At 36.7% G+C, this 15,464-nt stretch overlaps 2 protein-coding genes across 14 annotated transcripts in view; both read left to right on the top strand.

Moving 5' to 3' along the window:
- col4a6 (collagen, type IV, alpha 6) overlaps nucleotides 1–5,530 on the top strand; it is a 106,003-nt gene extending 100,473 nt beyond the window's left edge. For all 5 annotated transcript variants that reach the window (XM_079605257.1, XM_079605255.1, XM_079605258.1 and 2 more), the window contains 3 exons: nucleotides 2,270–2,461; nucleotides 2,667–2,953; nucleotides 3,848–5,530. In XM_079605257.1, coding sequence (XP_079461383.1) covers nucleotides 2,270–2,461; nucleotides 2,667–2,953; nucleotides 3,848–4,108 — 740 coding nt within the window. In that variant the 3' untranslated portion in view covers nucleotides 4,109–5,530. The remainder of the gene's footprint in view (nucleotides 1–2,269; nucleotides 2,462–2,666; nucleotides 2,954–3,847) is intronic.
- A 962-nt stretch (nucleotides 5,531–6,492) lies between these two features.
- Nucleotides 6,493–12,921, top strand: ankrd46b (ankyrin repeat domain 46b). 9 transcript variants are annotated; one of them, XM_079605036.1, is made up of 7 exons: nucleotides 6,493–6,656; nucleotides 8,102–8,444; nucleotides 10,917–11,075; nucleotides 11,174–11,466; nucleotides 11,541–11,599; nucleotides 11,674–12,110; nucleotides 12,729–12,921. In XM_079605036.1, the coding sequence occupies exons 2-4, from the start codon at nucleotides 8,134–8,136 to the stop codon at nucleotides 11,388–11,390; spliced, it is 687 nt and encodes a 228-aa protein (XP_079461162.1). In that variant the 5' UTR covers nucleotides 6,493–6,656; nucleotides 8,102–8,133; the 3' UTR covers nucleotides 11,391–11,466; nucleotides 11,541–11,599; nucleotides 11,674–12,110; nucleotides 12,729–12,921. The 9 variants fall into 9 exon arrangements, with proteins under 9 accessions (XP_079461162.1, XP_079461161.1, XP_079461163.1 ...); XM_079605037.1 differs by having other exon boundaries at nucleotides 6,506–6,656; nucleotides 12,027–12,110; nucleotides 12,729–12,918; XM_079605035.1 differs by lacking the exon at nucleotides 12,729–12,921 and having other exon boundaries at nucleotides 11,674–12,118.
- The last annotated feature ends 2,543 nt before the right edge of the window (nucleotides 12,922–15,464 follow it).

The following is a 15,464-nucleotide window of genomic DNA, read 5'->3' as shown; positions in this document are numbered from 1 at the left end:
TCCTTTTACCTTTTACATTTTTATATACAATTTGGAACAGTGGTTTTCACATGGTGGTTCACAAGTCTGTTTTATTTTTATCATGGACAAAAGGGAAAATAACAAAAACATATAGAAAAGGTTGTTTGTCCGTTCAAACTTTATTACGATTATTCTTTTATGCATTTTATGCAATATTGATCAATAAATTGACAAAGACATTTACAATGTTACAAAAGTTTTCCATTTAAAATAAATTATTTTCTTTTGAACATTTTATTCATCAAAAAATCCTGAAAATACTGCATGATGGTTTCCAGAAAAATATTAATCAGCACAACTGTTTTTAACATTGATTTTAATAGTAAATGTTTCTTGATCAGCAAATCATCATATTAGAATGATTTCTGAAGAATCATGTGACACTGAAGACTGGAGAAATTATGCTGAAAATTCAGCTTTGCCATCATTAAATTGTAATAATATTAAATAATATTTGTTTTTACTGTATTTTTTTATCAAATAAATGCAGCCTTGGTGAACATAAGATGCTTATTTCATGAAAAAATCTTACAGACCCTAAACTTTTGAACGGTAGTGTACTGTATTTATATTTTACAGAGCCCTAAAGGGACGTGGTTTTGTAAATCTTTTGCGTTCCCTCGCAAAGATATTTGTGTTCCCACGTAAAACCTGTTGTGAGCTCGCACAGACACTTCCTGTTTAATGTCCAGCTGGCAGTGCTTCAGAGCTCCATACGTTAATGGAGCGTTTCGTAGTGTTTGAACTTGGACTCAAATAAAGAAATGCGGTCAGTGCTTAATGGCTATACTCATTTTTCCACAGTGATCTGTACATAAGGTTCCTCTTAATTTGCTGTTCAGTGTCTGCAAGACATGTCTATGGTATGGAAGCTTGTTTTTGCCACAGAGTGAGAAATAAAAAAGGTAATAGCGACTTTTTATCTCACTATTCTGACTTTTAATCTCAGAATTGCATGATATAAAGTCGCAATTGCAGGTTATAAAGTCAGAATTGCTTGATATAAAGTCGCAATTGTGTGTTAAATCAGAATTATGAGATATAAACTCGCAATTGCGAGAAATATACTTGAAATTCAGACTTTTTTTCTCAGAATTGCATGTTTATATCTCGCAATTCTGGCTTTATAATACGCAATTGGGAGATATAAAGTCAGAATTGCATGATATAAAGTCGCAATTAAGTGTTATAAAGTCAGAATTGGGAGATATTAAACTATTCTGAGGTAAAAAAAAAAAGTACTTATTTAAAAATTTGACTTTATAACTCACAATTGCGAGTTTATATCTCACAATTCTGAGAAAAGATGTCAGAATTGGGAGATATAAACACGCAATTATGTGTTATAAATTCAGAATTGCGAGAACAAAGTCTAAATTCTGACTTTATAGCATGCAATTGAGACTTTATTTCACGCAATTCTGACTTTCACAATTCTGAGAAATAGTCAGTATGCGAGATGTAAACTCGCAATTGTGAGATAAAAAGTCGCAATTATTTTTTTAAATGTTTTATTTTGAGTCGGATAAGAGCTTCCATACTCAAGTGACCATTTATATTTAACTTTATTCTTCTTGGAAGATCAAAGCACGTGCGATTGTTCAACTCTACTAGTGCGCATGCATATATGACGTCACCAAAACACACCACCGCGCATGTGCGTAACAGTGTCCAATACGTTTTGGACCATCCAGCTACGTCATCGTGCTACAGGCTGCAGAGAGGACCTCTTGAATATTTTTGCGAGGGAAGGCAAAGTTTCTCGAGGGAACGCAAAAGTTTTGCGAGGGAATGCAAAAGATTTCCTCCAAAAACATTCTCCCATCCTAAATTTTTTCCACCACCACGTCCCTTTAGGCGCTCTGTAATATTTAGATATATTTCTTAGCAATAAACATTTTTGTGCAATAGACTGTTTTGGCCTTGTGTTAGATCTTCACTTGGTGCAAGTGTAAAATACTTTGAAAAATACTTTTTTTTTTCAGGTAACCTAAAATGTTCTTTATGTGGTAACATCTAAATTAATTTGTATTATTCCCATCAAGCCATGCTATTTAATATGACTCAATCATAGAACAAGAAAAAAGCAGTTTTAGCGGTCAGATCAGGTAGACATTTCAACTGCATATTTTTAAGGTATAAATTTCATTAACAACAATATATTTTCAAGTGTGTAAGGTAACAGTAGATTTCGCCCATTTCTTTTCCTCCCTTCTGTAATTATCTTTTAAATTCTCTCACTCCACAGGAACCCGTGGCAAGCCAGGGTTGCCAGGTCCTCCTGGTACACTGCAGCGCAGTAATGGTATTGGTTATACTTTGGTGAAACACAGTCAATCCATCCAGATGCCCATGTGTCCTCAAGGCATGACCAAGCTATGGGAGGGATACAGTTTGCTGTATGTGGAGGGGCAGGAGAAAGCACACAACCAGGACCTGGGTGAGACTCTAGGGTTGCTATTATAAGGGCTTTCAATTGTTTAAAAGGTTCATACAATTATGAGTATTCTGTTTTGGAATTATATTGTTGTAGATAAGTTTATTGTGCACTGCGTAATATAGACAATTTTACATGTATGAACTGATGAGTTGATTTGCCTAATGCTCTGAAAGATGATTGAATTCAAATGTTCTCTTCCTCACAGGATTGCCTGGCTCATGTCTGCCACATTTCAGCACCATCCCCTTCCTGTACTGCACAGTCAATGAAATCTGCCACTACGCTAGCCGGAATGACAAATCCTATTGGCTGTCCACTTCTGCGCCCATTCCCATGATGCCTGTGGCAGATCAGCAGATATCTCAGTACATTAGCCGCTGCTCAGTGTGCGAGGCTCCATCTCAAGCAGTCGCTGTCCACAGCCAAGATCTCAGCATACCGACATGCCCTCGGGGCTGGAGAAGTCTGTGGATTGGTTACTCCTTCCTTATGGTAAAATTCAGTTATACCTCAGCCTACACGCACAGATTCAAATAAAAAGAACTTACAGTGTAGTACACATATGTGACCCTGGACCACAATTTTTTGAGTAGAAATGTTTTAATTGATATTTATACATCATCTGAAAGCTGAATAAATTATTTCCATTGATGTATGGTTTGTTAGGATAGGACGATATTTGGCTGAGATACAACTATTTGAAAATCTGGAATCTGAGGGTGCAAAAAAATCTAAATATTGAGAAAATCACCTTTAAAGTTGTGCTGCATTCACTCACACAAATATATATTTGTTTACAAAATATCTTCATGGATCATGATCTTTACTTAATATCCTAATGATTTTTGGCATAAAAGAAAAATCTATAATTTTGACCCATACAGTGTTTTGTTGGCTATAGCCACAAATATACCCATGCGACTTATGACCAGGGTCACATATATGTGTGTGTAAGATAATGTTTAAACACTTTACAGTCAACAAAATAAGACATGTTGACAGTTACATGTTACAGTTAATAATGTGCTCATATAAGCTGTTTACTGTAAATAAATGAATGAGGTACACACTACCTCCGAAACGTTCATCCATCATAAAAAAATTCGGATCGGGTTCGATTTTTCTGCATTTTTTGCATCTGTAGCCAGCATTTTGAGGTGTTTTGACAATTCAGAGCCGCATATGAAAATTTCGGACTCAAGTGTGCAAAGACCTTAAGAGCCCTTAAAAAACCCTCCAAACTTTTGAACGGTAGTGAATATTTATCTCAATTATTTTTGATCAAGGTCTTACTCAAAGTCTCCTCAAAGATGCAATGAACAACGTTTTTTTTACGATGTCAAGCTACCTACATATAACTTTATCATTTTTGTGTCTGTCCTTCAGCACACAGCCGCAGGTGCAGGAGGAGGCGGTCAGTCGTTGGTGTCTCCCGGTTCTTGTCTTGAGGATTTCCGCGCCACTCCCTTCATCGAGTGCAACGGTGCCCGCGGAACCTGCCACTACTTTGTCAACAAGTACAGTTTCTGGTTGACCACGGTAGAGCAGGGCGAACAGTTCGTCCAGGGTCCTACCCAGGAGACGCTGAAGGGAGATCAATTCCGGTCACGCATCAGTCGCTGTCAAGTCTGCATGAAGATCTTGTAGCTTGTGTAGATGCACAGCAGGAGACTTTAACTAAAAGAATGGAAGAAGAGATGAGATGAGTAGAAGAAGATAAAGGAAACAAACGTCAACTGACTGATTTGATTTCATGAGCTTGACAGTGGGAACATGAAGGGCTGAGGTGTGCCCTTGGTAAATTTGGAGGATATCGGGGTTGGAATGAAAAGAAGTGGAGAAAGAGATGTGTACTCTTTATCTGTTTATTATCAACAGTGGTGCTATGTTGAAAATATGATGTTGTATTTTTTGTGTTAAAGCTTTTTCCTTAAGTTCTTAGTCATATTCACGGTTACCTCAGAGAGTGCATCCCTGACTCCCAGTGGATGGCACGGAATAATACACCCAACGATGAAAACGATGCAGTCTTTTCATTAACCGGTTCTACTGCATTGTATGGATAATATGTTTTGGCTTTAGGAGTCTATATTGGTGCTTTCTTGACAATAATGTTAACCAGGTCTTCTTGTTTACCATTCGGCAATAACGGACAAACCAGCACTTTGCAATCTGCATGAACAAGTAAGATTGTGCCTCATGGTTGTCACTTGAAATGATTGGTCCAACTCCATAAATATCCTATAATTGCACTGAAGTTAAAAAAATATGTTATTATTTTACAAGATCGCATGCAGCTGATCTAAAATCATCTAGTTCACCTAGTGTGTTCAATGATTCTTCTATTATTTTATTGATAAGAACATTAAGACATTCCTCAAACATAAATGATGAGGATGATTGATACCTTGCAGATCATCTCTTGGTCTTTTAAGGTATAGGTTTTCATCCTCAATAATTCACACCAAAAAATGTTTATAATATGTTTTATACTCATAAAGTCATTTTTCATTTCAAAATGTCTAATTTACTGTGTGCATTGGAGGCGATAAATAGACTAATTTTGAGTTAGTCTCTCAGAGAGATTGGTTGAAACATAACCACTATGACCACTTAGCCGTTCAGTCTCTCATTGGTAGCCCGGAGTATACATTTTCTTCTATTCGTGTTACATTTCATTATGTGTCTGTAAGTGGTTAGATTATGGTTTATTCATTTCATCCTCTTGATGAGACATACATTAAATCGATTGTACATTTAACAATAGGGAAAGATTTAACAATATTTCCACTTTTTTTTTTTCTGAAATAAAATTATGTACATTTGTGAAGATTGGCCATCACAAGTGGGCAATTTGCTTTATTATATTTGTACTGCTGTGAGACTAAAACAAAGAGATGTATCATTTCAGAACGCGCAGTAAACATTTATTTTAATTAATTCAGACGGCAAATATGAGAGGATGACATTTTCCAGTATTTCATATAGTGGTGTAAATGTTTGATTTGAATGCTCACAGTGAGTGCAGTATACATATGAAACCTGTCAAATAAAAGTATTCAAACTTCTAAATGTTGTCTTATTCTTATATAAAAACATATGTTTTTATTATGATGATGAAATGGGAGGAACGAAGCTTTTCGAAATTTAACCAATTGCCCGCGCAAAATAATGCCCTATTTTTTGAAGTGCTCGAAACACCATAGGTATATTGTACCCTGATCTTCCTAATAAGAAATCTTCTAATCATTGGACAGCTCCAATCCTCAATGGATAATTGGGGCATTTCACAGACTGACACTATACGGTATGACCTAACCATATGCAAAAGTTTAGGTGAAATAGCATTAATAACCCAGTCATAAACTTTAGGTGAGGAATCCACTCAAAAAAAGGTGATGAATTCGGTGTAGGAATAAAAGCTGGCACCCTTCAACAAATCCAAAACAAAAATTACACCTTTGTCAACCCAATTCTTAATAAAGATACAATTTTTTTCTGATTCGGACATTCTGATTGTTCTTGTAACCTACAAAAATCAATATAGTATCCTTTAGGCTATTAACCATTAACTGATAGCTGATATGAGACACGATTTCTGCTGGTCAAAACTGTGTAAATGCAGTGAAAATCGGCCCAAATATATATTATTCAAGTATTAAATAACCTATCATTAAAATGGTTATGTAAAATGTCTGTTTTATTCAAATAACGTCAATTCGTGTTTTGTGTGTTTTATTAGTCAATGCTGGATAAATGTGGACAATTAAATGTTTTGTAATATAGGTAATATTATTTGTAATATTGTAATATATATAATAAAACAATTATTTTAATTATTCAAAAATTAACCTATAGATCAGTTACAACCATAACCATAGACAGTATATAAGGTTACAACCATTAGACCCTTGTTTATGGGTTCACCAGATCCAAATCGTCCTTCGTTTGCTAAAATCCAAAATCTCGTGAGAGTTCGATGCAAGCTCCGAACCACTGATTCAAAAGAAAAGATTCATAAATGTTTCGAAGCGCGGCAGCAGCGCCCCACAGCAGTAGAGGGCGCTGTGAGCTTCCAGACTCCCCACTGGTTCAGCCGCTGTAGTAACTCATAAACAACACACAGATAGACATAAGGGACGGGGACTTCAGCAAACGCTAGACATTTCTCCTTTGAGACTGCTGCACAAAACAGGTACATGATATAAACCCATAAGAGTGTGTATGAATAAGTTCGCTGCTGTCTTTTTGTTGAGTCTGTTTTCTCCCGTCTCTCATATGCTAGTAAGTTAGTGCTCTTATACGTTAAACGCTGGGAAACATAGTGTAATATACAACTGTTTACAGTGACATGTTCACTAACGTAAAACCACACTTGACACACTGAAGCTGGTTTGTACTCGCAGATGCCTCTCTGTTGTGTCTTTAGAGGAATACATCTCACAGTTGTGATTAGATGGATGTTTTTACATTAGTCAGCATCATCTTCTAACAGTGCGTTGGCTAATACAGAATCATCCTTCCTCCTCTTCCAGCACTGCAGCTCATGGCCAGGTGCTTTGTTAAAGAGTGTTGTAACAGTTTTAAAAAAGCCTTCATGTTGAATTATTACAGTTGAGTATAGCCTAATCCTTCATGAATGTGACCTAAAATTTTTTAAACAGTCTATGGGTGTGACCAGCACCATCGTCACCCTCATCATTTAGGACTAGGCTAGGTCATATTTCACCTCCATAATCACCTCATATTTAAACGGGAAAAGTTACAAAATTATATTTTGCTTTAAGAAACGTATGCCTACTGTATGTCGAATACCATTAATCATTTAATGTGTAAGATGTTTTTATACTTTAATCATTTTAGACTGTGGGCTTAATATGGTCACTTTCCCTAATTACAAACACAAAATATTTCTAAATAAATACAGAGAAAATAAATCATACAAGGATGCATTTAATTTATTAATCTTAATTTGAAAATTATTTAATTACTCAGCCATTTCCATCGCAGGTCTTTAGAAAAATTATATGGTACAACATGGTCTTATCAAGGTTACTTCCCCTATTCATGTCAGTGAGAATGATTTCTTTTTGTTTTGTTTTTTTACAATTTGCTTTACTGTAACTGGGACCCACTTGATATTAAGTGTCTTATTAACTACTATGTACTAATATTTAAAATAATCTTTTGATTAAATTCACTTATACATGTTTTTACATTGTTCTTGTATTTCTTTAAAAAGAATTACCTGCATGCTTTTACTTTTTATTTTTTGCATTACAGCTGTAGTTCATTTCTATAGTTATATCTATAATTACAGTGTTGACCCTTCCCATACACATTAACCAACCCTTAAACTTAATCATACCACCAAACCTGTGCATAACCAAACCACCCGTATCCCACTTCAATAGCAGCAAAAGTGTTTTGCATGACATAACAACATGAACACAATAACATAGTCCACAAGTACACAGTAAAGTCACCTATAAAGTGGGAAATTAGTGTAATACTGTAGAGGTGTGGTGTCATGTGATTAATGTCACAGTGCAAAAAAAATCTAAAATCCTAAAAACAGACTTCGTCTTTTAAATGCAAAATGTAGTTTGATGAGATCCACTCAATTATTGTGTTTTTCAGTTACGCTGGAATTTTCGGAGACCGACTCGGACATGTCATATGTCTTCATCAATGACTCGTCGCAGACCAGTGTACCGTTACTGCAGGCTTGTATCGATGGGGACTTGAGTTTCGCTAGGCGTCTGCTGGAGACCGGCTGCGACCCCAACATCCGTGATCACAGGGGCCGCACGGGTCTGCATCTGGCAGCGGCACGAGGTAATGTGGACATCTGCCGCTTCCTGCACAAGTTCGGCGCAGACCTGCTGGCCACCGACTATCAGGGCAACACTGCACTGCACCTGTGTGGACATGTGGACACCATTCAGTTCCTGGTGTCCAATGGTCTCAAAATTGACATTTGGTGAGATATGCCAATAGTTTTATTCATTTAGGTAACTGGACGATTTTTGGTAAGCGCTTGTGACTACTATTGTGTTTATTATGTAGGTTACTACAACGGGGCTAATACTGCAGCTAGTCAAGTGCTGGGTAGACTAGTAACGGTTTATGTAATCTGGATTACCTAATCAGAACCTAAAAATTAGATACTTGTAATTATATTATATTATGTTTTAAAATACTCATAATCAGACTACAGTTACCTTTTTATTGATTACACGATCAATTAATAATTTGCAAAATGGCAGTAAATTAATTAGAATTCATTGATGGTCCCTAATTATGCTTTTATATCTTTAACATTTTCCTTTAAAAACAACAACAAAGTATTGGTTATATATGTTCATAAAGTCTTCCAGTTTTGTGCAATTTCTCACACAGACCAGCCACTAGTCAGGCGACTATAATTAAATGGAAAATTGAGAGACCACACAGTATTAACAAATAGAATATATTTTTCTTTTTGTTTGTTAGTTAGTTTTTTTTAAATTACTCATTTCTTTTAACATACCATTTTTAAGATTTATTAACAATAATTAAGATTATTTGCTTTTCGTTAATTTAAGAAGAACCCCCTGCAGTTACTTCCTAAAACCTAGTTTGGGAAACCCTGACGTAATGTAATTTTTAATCCAATTAATGTTGTTGATAACCATAACAAAACAAAATGGATTAGTTGTTCCTTCTCTTTGTATTATTGGTACATTTTGTATCAAAATGGTACAAAATGATATTACTCATGGTATAAACAAGGTGGGTCAAAAGAAATCTAAATGTAATAAAAAATTAGTCAGAGTAATTAACTAAAATGTGTAACGTAATAATAATTTCCAAAATATGATGGTTTCGTTATAGATATGATTATTATCTCTAGGGTGGACATTCAACTTAAAGGGCACCGATTATGCCCCTTTACACAAGATGTAAAATAAGTCTCTGATGTCCCCAGAGTGTGTATATGAAGTTTTAGCTCAAAATACCCCACAGATAATTTTTTTACAGCATGTTTAAATTGTCATTTTTGGGGGGGCTGAGAAAAACGCACAGTTTTAGTGTCTCCTTTAAAAGTTAATGAGATGCGGTTCCACGGGGGGCGGAGCCTAACCAGCTCACACTCAAGAGCCAGGACAATCTCATCTCACAGAAAGATGATAAAAACAAAACAGAAACTCACAGTAACGGTGTTCGAGTCGGACAATAATGCCCAGAGAGCTAGAGAATATATGCTGAATAGAGATAGAACAGGTATGTTTATTTTAATTACGTTTATAACTTATATGCCATCTGCTCCACTATTAATACAAGCCTGCTGTAGTAGACCCCGTCTGAATGATGACCAAAATATACTGATGAGTTCAATTAAGTTTATTGTACATCACACAAAAGATGAAGCGTTAGTTTTACTGCAGAAAATCAGTAAGAATAAACACAGTATAAGAAGTGCCCATTAAGTCTTATCCATAAACTCTCTCTCTCTCCCTTTCATTATCACGGTACACAGTGAAGTACACAATACACTCGTTACAACTAACAGTAAACAAATATATACACACCTTTTCAGTGGGTGCTTTATAAACTGGTAAATTGTATATCTGTAAAACGACTCGATGAGCTCGAGCTGTCATAAAGTGTTCGCTCTCTCACTTTCATTTCTGCCGTGATCAGTAACGTCAGTCCTGTCACTCCGGAGACTGTAAGCTGGATCACGAGAGCAGTTGTACTGATCAATCCTCGAGTAACAACGAGAGTAAATGAAGACTGCTATGTTTATTTTAACATCCAAAAAACAAAACATCTCAATCGCTTTCGATATTCTACAGCTGCTCCAGCGTCGAAAAAATGTCGGACTGTGTCCAGCTCACTCAGGGCGGGTCTATGCTCACACTGCAGTGTCAGTCAACAGTTGTGGGCGGGGCTTGTGCAATTCTACGTCACATTGCATTGATTCTGAGACAGTGCTTATGATTTATGGGGATTTAAAAAAAAAACACTGGTTGGATTTTTATCATTATAGGGTGGTTGTGTACACACACTGCCAACACACATTTATGTTCAAACACCATGTAAAAGTGAATTTTACATAATAGGTGCCCTTTAATAAATATTGACCATTTTGAAATAGTCATGTCAAAAAATGAAAAAGTCTGCCAGCTATTTATTATCATGTTAATTATTGTGCCTTTAGATACTATTTAGGAAAGATAGTCTTACTATGTACTATGCACTTTTAGCCCCATTGTAACAAGTTAGCACTTTCATAAAATATAAATGAAATGTTTTAAATTAAGATATCATATTAATTTATCATCATTTTACTGTAGTAGTAGTAGTAGTGCTTGTAATGATGTAATAACTTGGCAGAACACTATTGTAACAATGGTAAGTTTTCATTGACTATGTAACGTTTCTCGATTGTGCTCTTGCATTTGAACAGTAACCACAACGGGTCGACCCCCCTGGTGCTGGCTAAGAGGAGAGGGGTAAATAAAGATGCCATTCGGCTGCTGGAAGGCCTGGAAGAGCAAGAGGTCAAGGGCTTCAACAGAGGAGCCCACTCCAAACTAGAAGCCATGCAGATGGCTGAGAGCGAGAGGTTCGATTCGCCTCAGATGCCACCTTTTAGGAACATCTTTTAGTCATTTGACATGTTTCAATTGATTACCAATACTGATTCAACACTCTTGTTCCTAGTGCGATGGAGAGCCATTCGCTGCTCAATCCAAACCTACAGAACAGCGAGGGTGTGCTGTCCAGCTTCCGCTCCACCTGGCAGGAGTTTGTGGAGGATTTGGGCTTCTGGAGGGTCCTGCTGCTGCTGGTGGTCATCGCTCTTCTGTCTCTGGGCATTGCTTACTATGTTAGTGGCGTACTGCCCTTTTCTGCGAGTCAGCTGGAGTTGGTCCACTGAGGGCCAGATTGTGATATATCCCGGGACATGACCAGTCAAGCTTTGAAGTAAAGGGAGGTTTGAGTGGACTCTGAAGGTACACTGAAGGTTCCTCATAGTACAAGATTAGGTCTAATGTGAAGTTTAGAAACGATCTTGTCATTCTCACAGGTGAGGTCGAGTGGAGGCGTCCACATGATGATGGCTGCGCTATGAAGGAAGACTGAAAGGTAAAGGTTCAGGTGTTAATGGGGGAAAATGTTTCTTAAATACACCCCAAGTGATGTAAACCCATTTCTCACAGATTTTCCCATGATCACTGAACACGGCCAGTTGACAGTTGATATGTACACTTGTAATATCTCAATGGTGATGTAGACAACATTAGATTACAGTTGTAGCTTAGATCAGGCATGTTTTCATCCTAGTATTTGCTTATCTTTCTTTTCTATCACCTTTATTGCTTACTGTATATGAAGTCTTTGTTGTGGAATTATGGAAATAGACCAGACACTACATACATATGCTTATTTACATATATCTATGATTCATTTGTTTGATTTACATTGTTTTATAGAATATTGTTTTAAGGTAATTGTCTGTAAAATGTTACATAAACTAATAAATGACCATCAGGAATTTCCTTTCTGTGCACAGATGACAGTTTGTCAAAGGACAGTTAACACTGATGTTCTGTTTGTGTACAAATGATCTGGTAAGTTAAAAAGGATCTTTCTGTTTGTTCAAATTAGGGCTGCACGATATTGGAAAAAAATTACATTGCGATATTTTTTTCCCCAACGATATATATTGAGAGCCATAACTCCAGGCTAAAGTCAATAATTACCATTCCATGATATTAATAATTTCACTAATAAGCAAGCTTCATTACAAGTGACAAAAAGGTCACTTAATATTTTATTCCAAAATTAAGAACATTTCTGTAAACAGAAAAGCAGAACGCATTTAAACAGCAGCTTTACATACAGCCTGTCTGCGCCGTCGCTCCCACCACGTGCATCACGTGCTGTGCGTAATGCACCAAGAGCTGAGGGGGCACCAAAATATGAAAAATCAATAATTATAATGCCGATATGAAGTTCCGGGAGTCTCCCGCATATTGATAGCGGCTGATGCCAGCGAATTAGTTAAAATCTCCGAAATCTAGAGCGAGCACGCCCGCGAGACAGAGACTGTCTGTCACGCGGCGCGTGCCTCATGAAGTGCGTGTAATATCTCCCGCCGCTGGTGCTACTGTGCTAGGCTACTATCCTTTACATCGCATGTTCCGGCGATGTGACTATCGCTCACTCGCACATCGCGATGTCGATGTTAAAACAGAATATCGTTCAGCCCTAGTTCAAAGAAACAAACACTTTTTTTCTTATCATAATATGCTTTCGCACTTTGATTGTGTTGTTCTGAGAAACATTTTGCCAGTGTTAAGATAATATGAAGCTAAATATGGCCTAAAATGAATAAAGCGTTATGATAAACAGTGGTTTTCAGTGATTTAAAGGTGCATTAAGCAACTTTTCATGTCAAAAATACCCGTTTTTCTAACCCATACATGCTTAAACAATTGCCTGATGGGCTGAATGAGCCCTTCTCTGATCACTAAAGATAGTACCGGTAGTTCTAAAATCACTGTAAACCACACATATCAACAGAAATTTAATACTTCTCCTAACGTGTAGTTCTTCAGTAACATTTAGCTCGGTAATATTGATTTAATGAGGTCACAGGTGTGTGTTTGTTGGACATGTCTCAGCCAATCATAATCAAGGACCAGAACAATCAGTTTTGTTGTTGGGAGTTAAGCAAATTTGTCCACACAGCATTTTATTTTTTGGTCCCACTTTATATTAAGTGGCTTTAAGTACAATGTACTTACATAGAAAAATAAGTACACTGTACTTATTGTGTTCATGTTGTACTGTAAAATACTTTTTCTGCTATTGCGGTGTGATACGGGTAAGGTTAGGGACAGGTGTGCTGGTATGGGTAGGTTTAAGGTGTAAGGGACAGGTCAACAGTGTAATTACATAAATTAATTACTGCTGTAATTACAAGCAGGTATTTTTTAAAATATAAGTACAATGTAAAAACATATATGTACACAATAAGTCCATTGTATCAAATTATTAATTTCAATGTTAGTACATAGTAGTTAAAGCCACTTAATATAAAGTGGGACCAGTAACTTTTCAACTACATGTCAACTGTTACGTTAGGGTTAGTAGAATAAGTTGACATTGCAGAGTCACTTATAGTCAGTAGAATGTCTGTTGGGAGATGATCAATATACAGTGTTAGCAGATATTAAGCAGACAGTCTACTAATACTCTGACTGGTAGTTGACATGTAGCAAAGTTACTTAGTAGAAACTATCGAAATAAAGTGATACCCAACACGAACGTTTACTGTGACTTTTGGACAAAAATGTGGACACATGAAGAATATATAATGTAATGATTCAGTACATATCTAATGATAGAACGAATGTCTCTAAAGCAGATTATTACTATACAAGTATTTTCTTGGAAATCCATTTGAAAGTCCTGTGGGAAGCCGAAGCCATCACTCTAATGTTAATGTTCTTTGGGCTTGTGGTTGCTCTATTATGTTAGCGTAATTGCACCACACCGCCCCCTGGTGCCCACAGCAGCCCTGAACATGTGGAAAGAACACATACATTCACATTCTTTTTTATATATGTATTTAACTTTTCTGAACATTTCATTAAGGTAACACACATACACTCATTGTAGCTATAAGTCTACTAACACATGGTCATATCCAGACACGCTCTTTCTCCTTCCTCTCTCCCTTCATGCCATTTTGATGGAAAGAGTGTATTGATGCTGAGTGACTCATCCGGATGTTTGTTGGGTTTTGATACTATATAGATTGGTCTTAGGAGAGGAAGATGGTGGGGGGCGGTTGTAACCATTTAAAAGGATGCTGGGATTTCGGCGGTGGTTGTATCACTCAGGGAGAGAAACCACAGCAAACATTTAGCATGCGCTGATCCACAAAATCCAACACAAATATGTGGAAAGAGAAAAGGATGGTGAGAGAGATATACTGAAAGATTAAAAACTCATAAGAAGCTTACATAACGGCATAATCCAAAGCAATAGGTCACAGGCAGAATCCCAAACATTAATGTAGGTTTTTCAACTGTAACAAAAGTGATTTATGATTTACTGGGTAAGGATAAGAATAAAAAAAAAAATATATATATATATGTACTAATAATTTCCTCAACAAAATATTTTGTGGCTGGGATAGCAAGATTATTGTAGTTGCAAGATTGTATTACTTTACTTCTCCAGAGCACACTTTTAAAATGACACTTCCTCATATATTCTGCTCTAAGACTGCATGTGGGAACAAGTTGTTTTGCTGTCACTTGCCACAACCACCTCAGCTTCAGTTCTCCTCAGTTCAATGTAAAACCAAATATAATTCTAGTGTAGCAACAACCAAAGACTGCACTACAACATTTAAAGTATTAGGGGACTATACGTTTCTTTCCATTACATTTAATAGATTTAATTAATTAAACATGAAATGTAATGAGCAAGTTCCTCCTGCAGTGTGCGTTTGTGTGTGTGTTGTGTGTGTTTATGGGATTTATGAGGACACAAATTTTTTATAATGACGTGTATTACACTGGAATTACAACTTAAACGTGGTTTATGAGGACATTTAATGAGTCCTCGTAATTCAAATAGCTTAAAAAACTTTAAAAAAAACAATGTTTTATTAAAAAGAAAAAAATTCAGAAGGTTTCCTGTGATGGGTTTAGGGAGTGTGTGTGTGTGTGTGTGTGTGTGTGTGTGTGTGTGTGTGTGTGTGTGTGTGCGTGCGTGCGTGCGTGCGTGCGCGCGTGCGTGCGCGCGTGTGTGTGTGTGTGTGTGTGTGAGAGTGAGAGAGACGTAACAGGGTGATGTGTTGTGACTAGTGTAGCAGTTTAGAGAGTAGCTGAACGCTAATCTTTTTTTGCTGTTTGCTGACCCCTTTCTTTCAGCCTTCTGCTGTTGGCTTAGCCTTTATGGTGAACAGTGAAGCAGCTTCTGTCCATCGCCA

Source organism: Phoxinus phoxinus (genome assembly GCF_949152265.1).
Source record: "Phoxinus phoxinus genome assembly, chromosome: 2".
Classification (NCBI taxonomy): domain Eukaryota; kingdom Metazoa; phylum Chordata; class Actinopteri; order Cypriniformes; family Leuciscidae; genus Phoxinus; species Phoxinus phoxinus.
Note: the sequence above shows the minus strand (reverse complement) of the source record. Positions and strands in the feature narration are given on the sequence as shown.

Coding starts and splice junctions, on each gene's coding strand:
- ankrd46b (XM_079605036.1), top strand. CDS start 8,134: ATGTCATATGTCTTCATCAATGACTCGTCGCAGACCAGTGTACCGTTA. Junction 8,445..10,916: donor GGTCTCAAAATTGACATTTG/GTGAGATATGCC, acceptor GCATTTGAACAG/TAACCACAACGGGTCGACCC. Junction 11,076..11,173: donor CAGATGGCTGAGAGCGAGAG/GTTCGATTCGCC, acceptor TCTTGTTCCTAG/TGCGATGGAGAGCCATTCGC.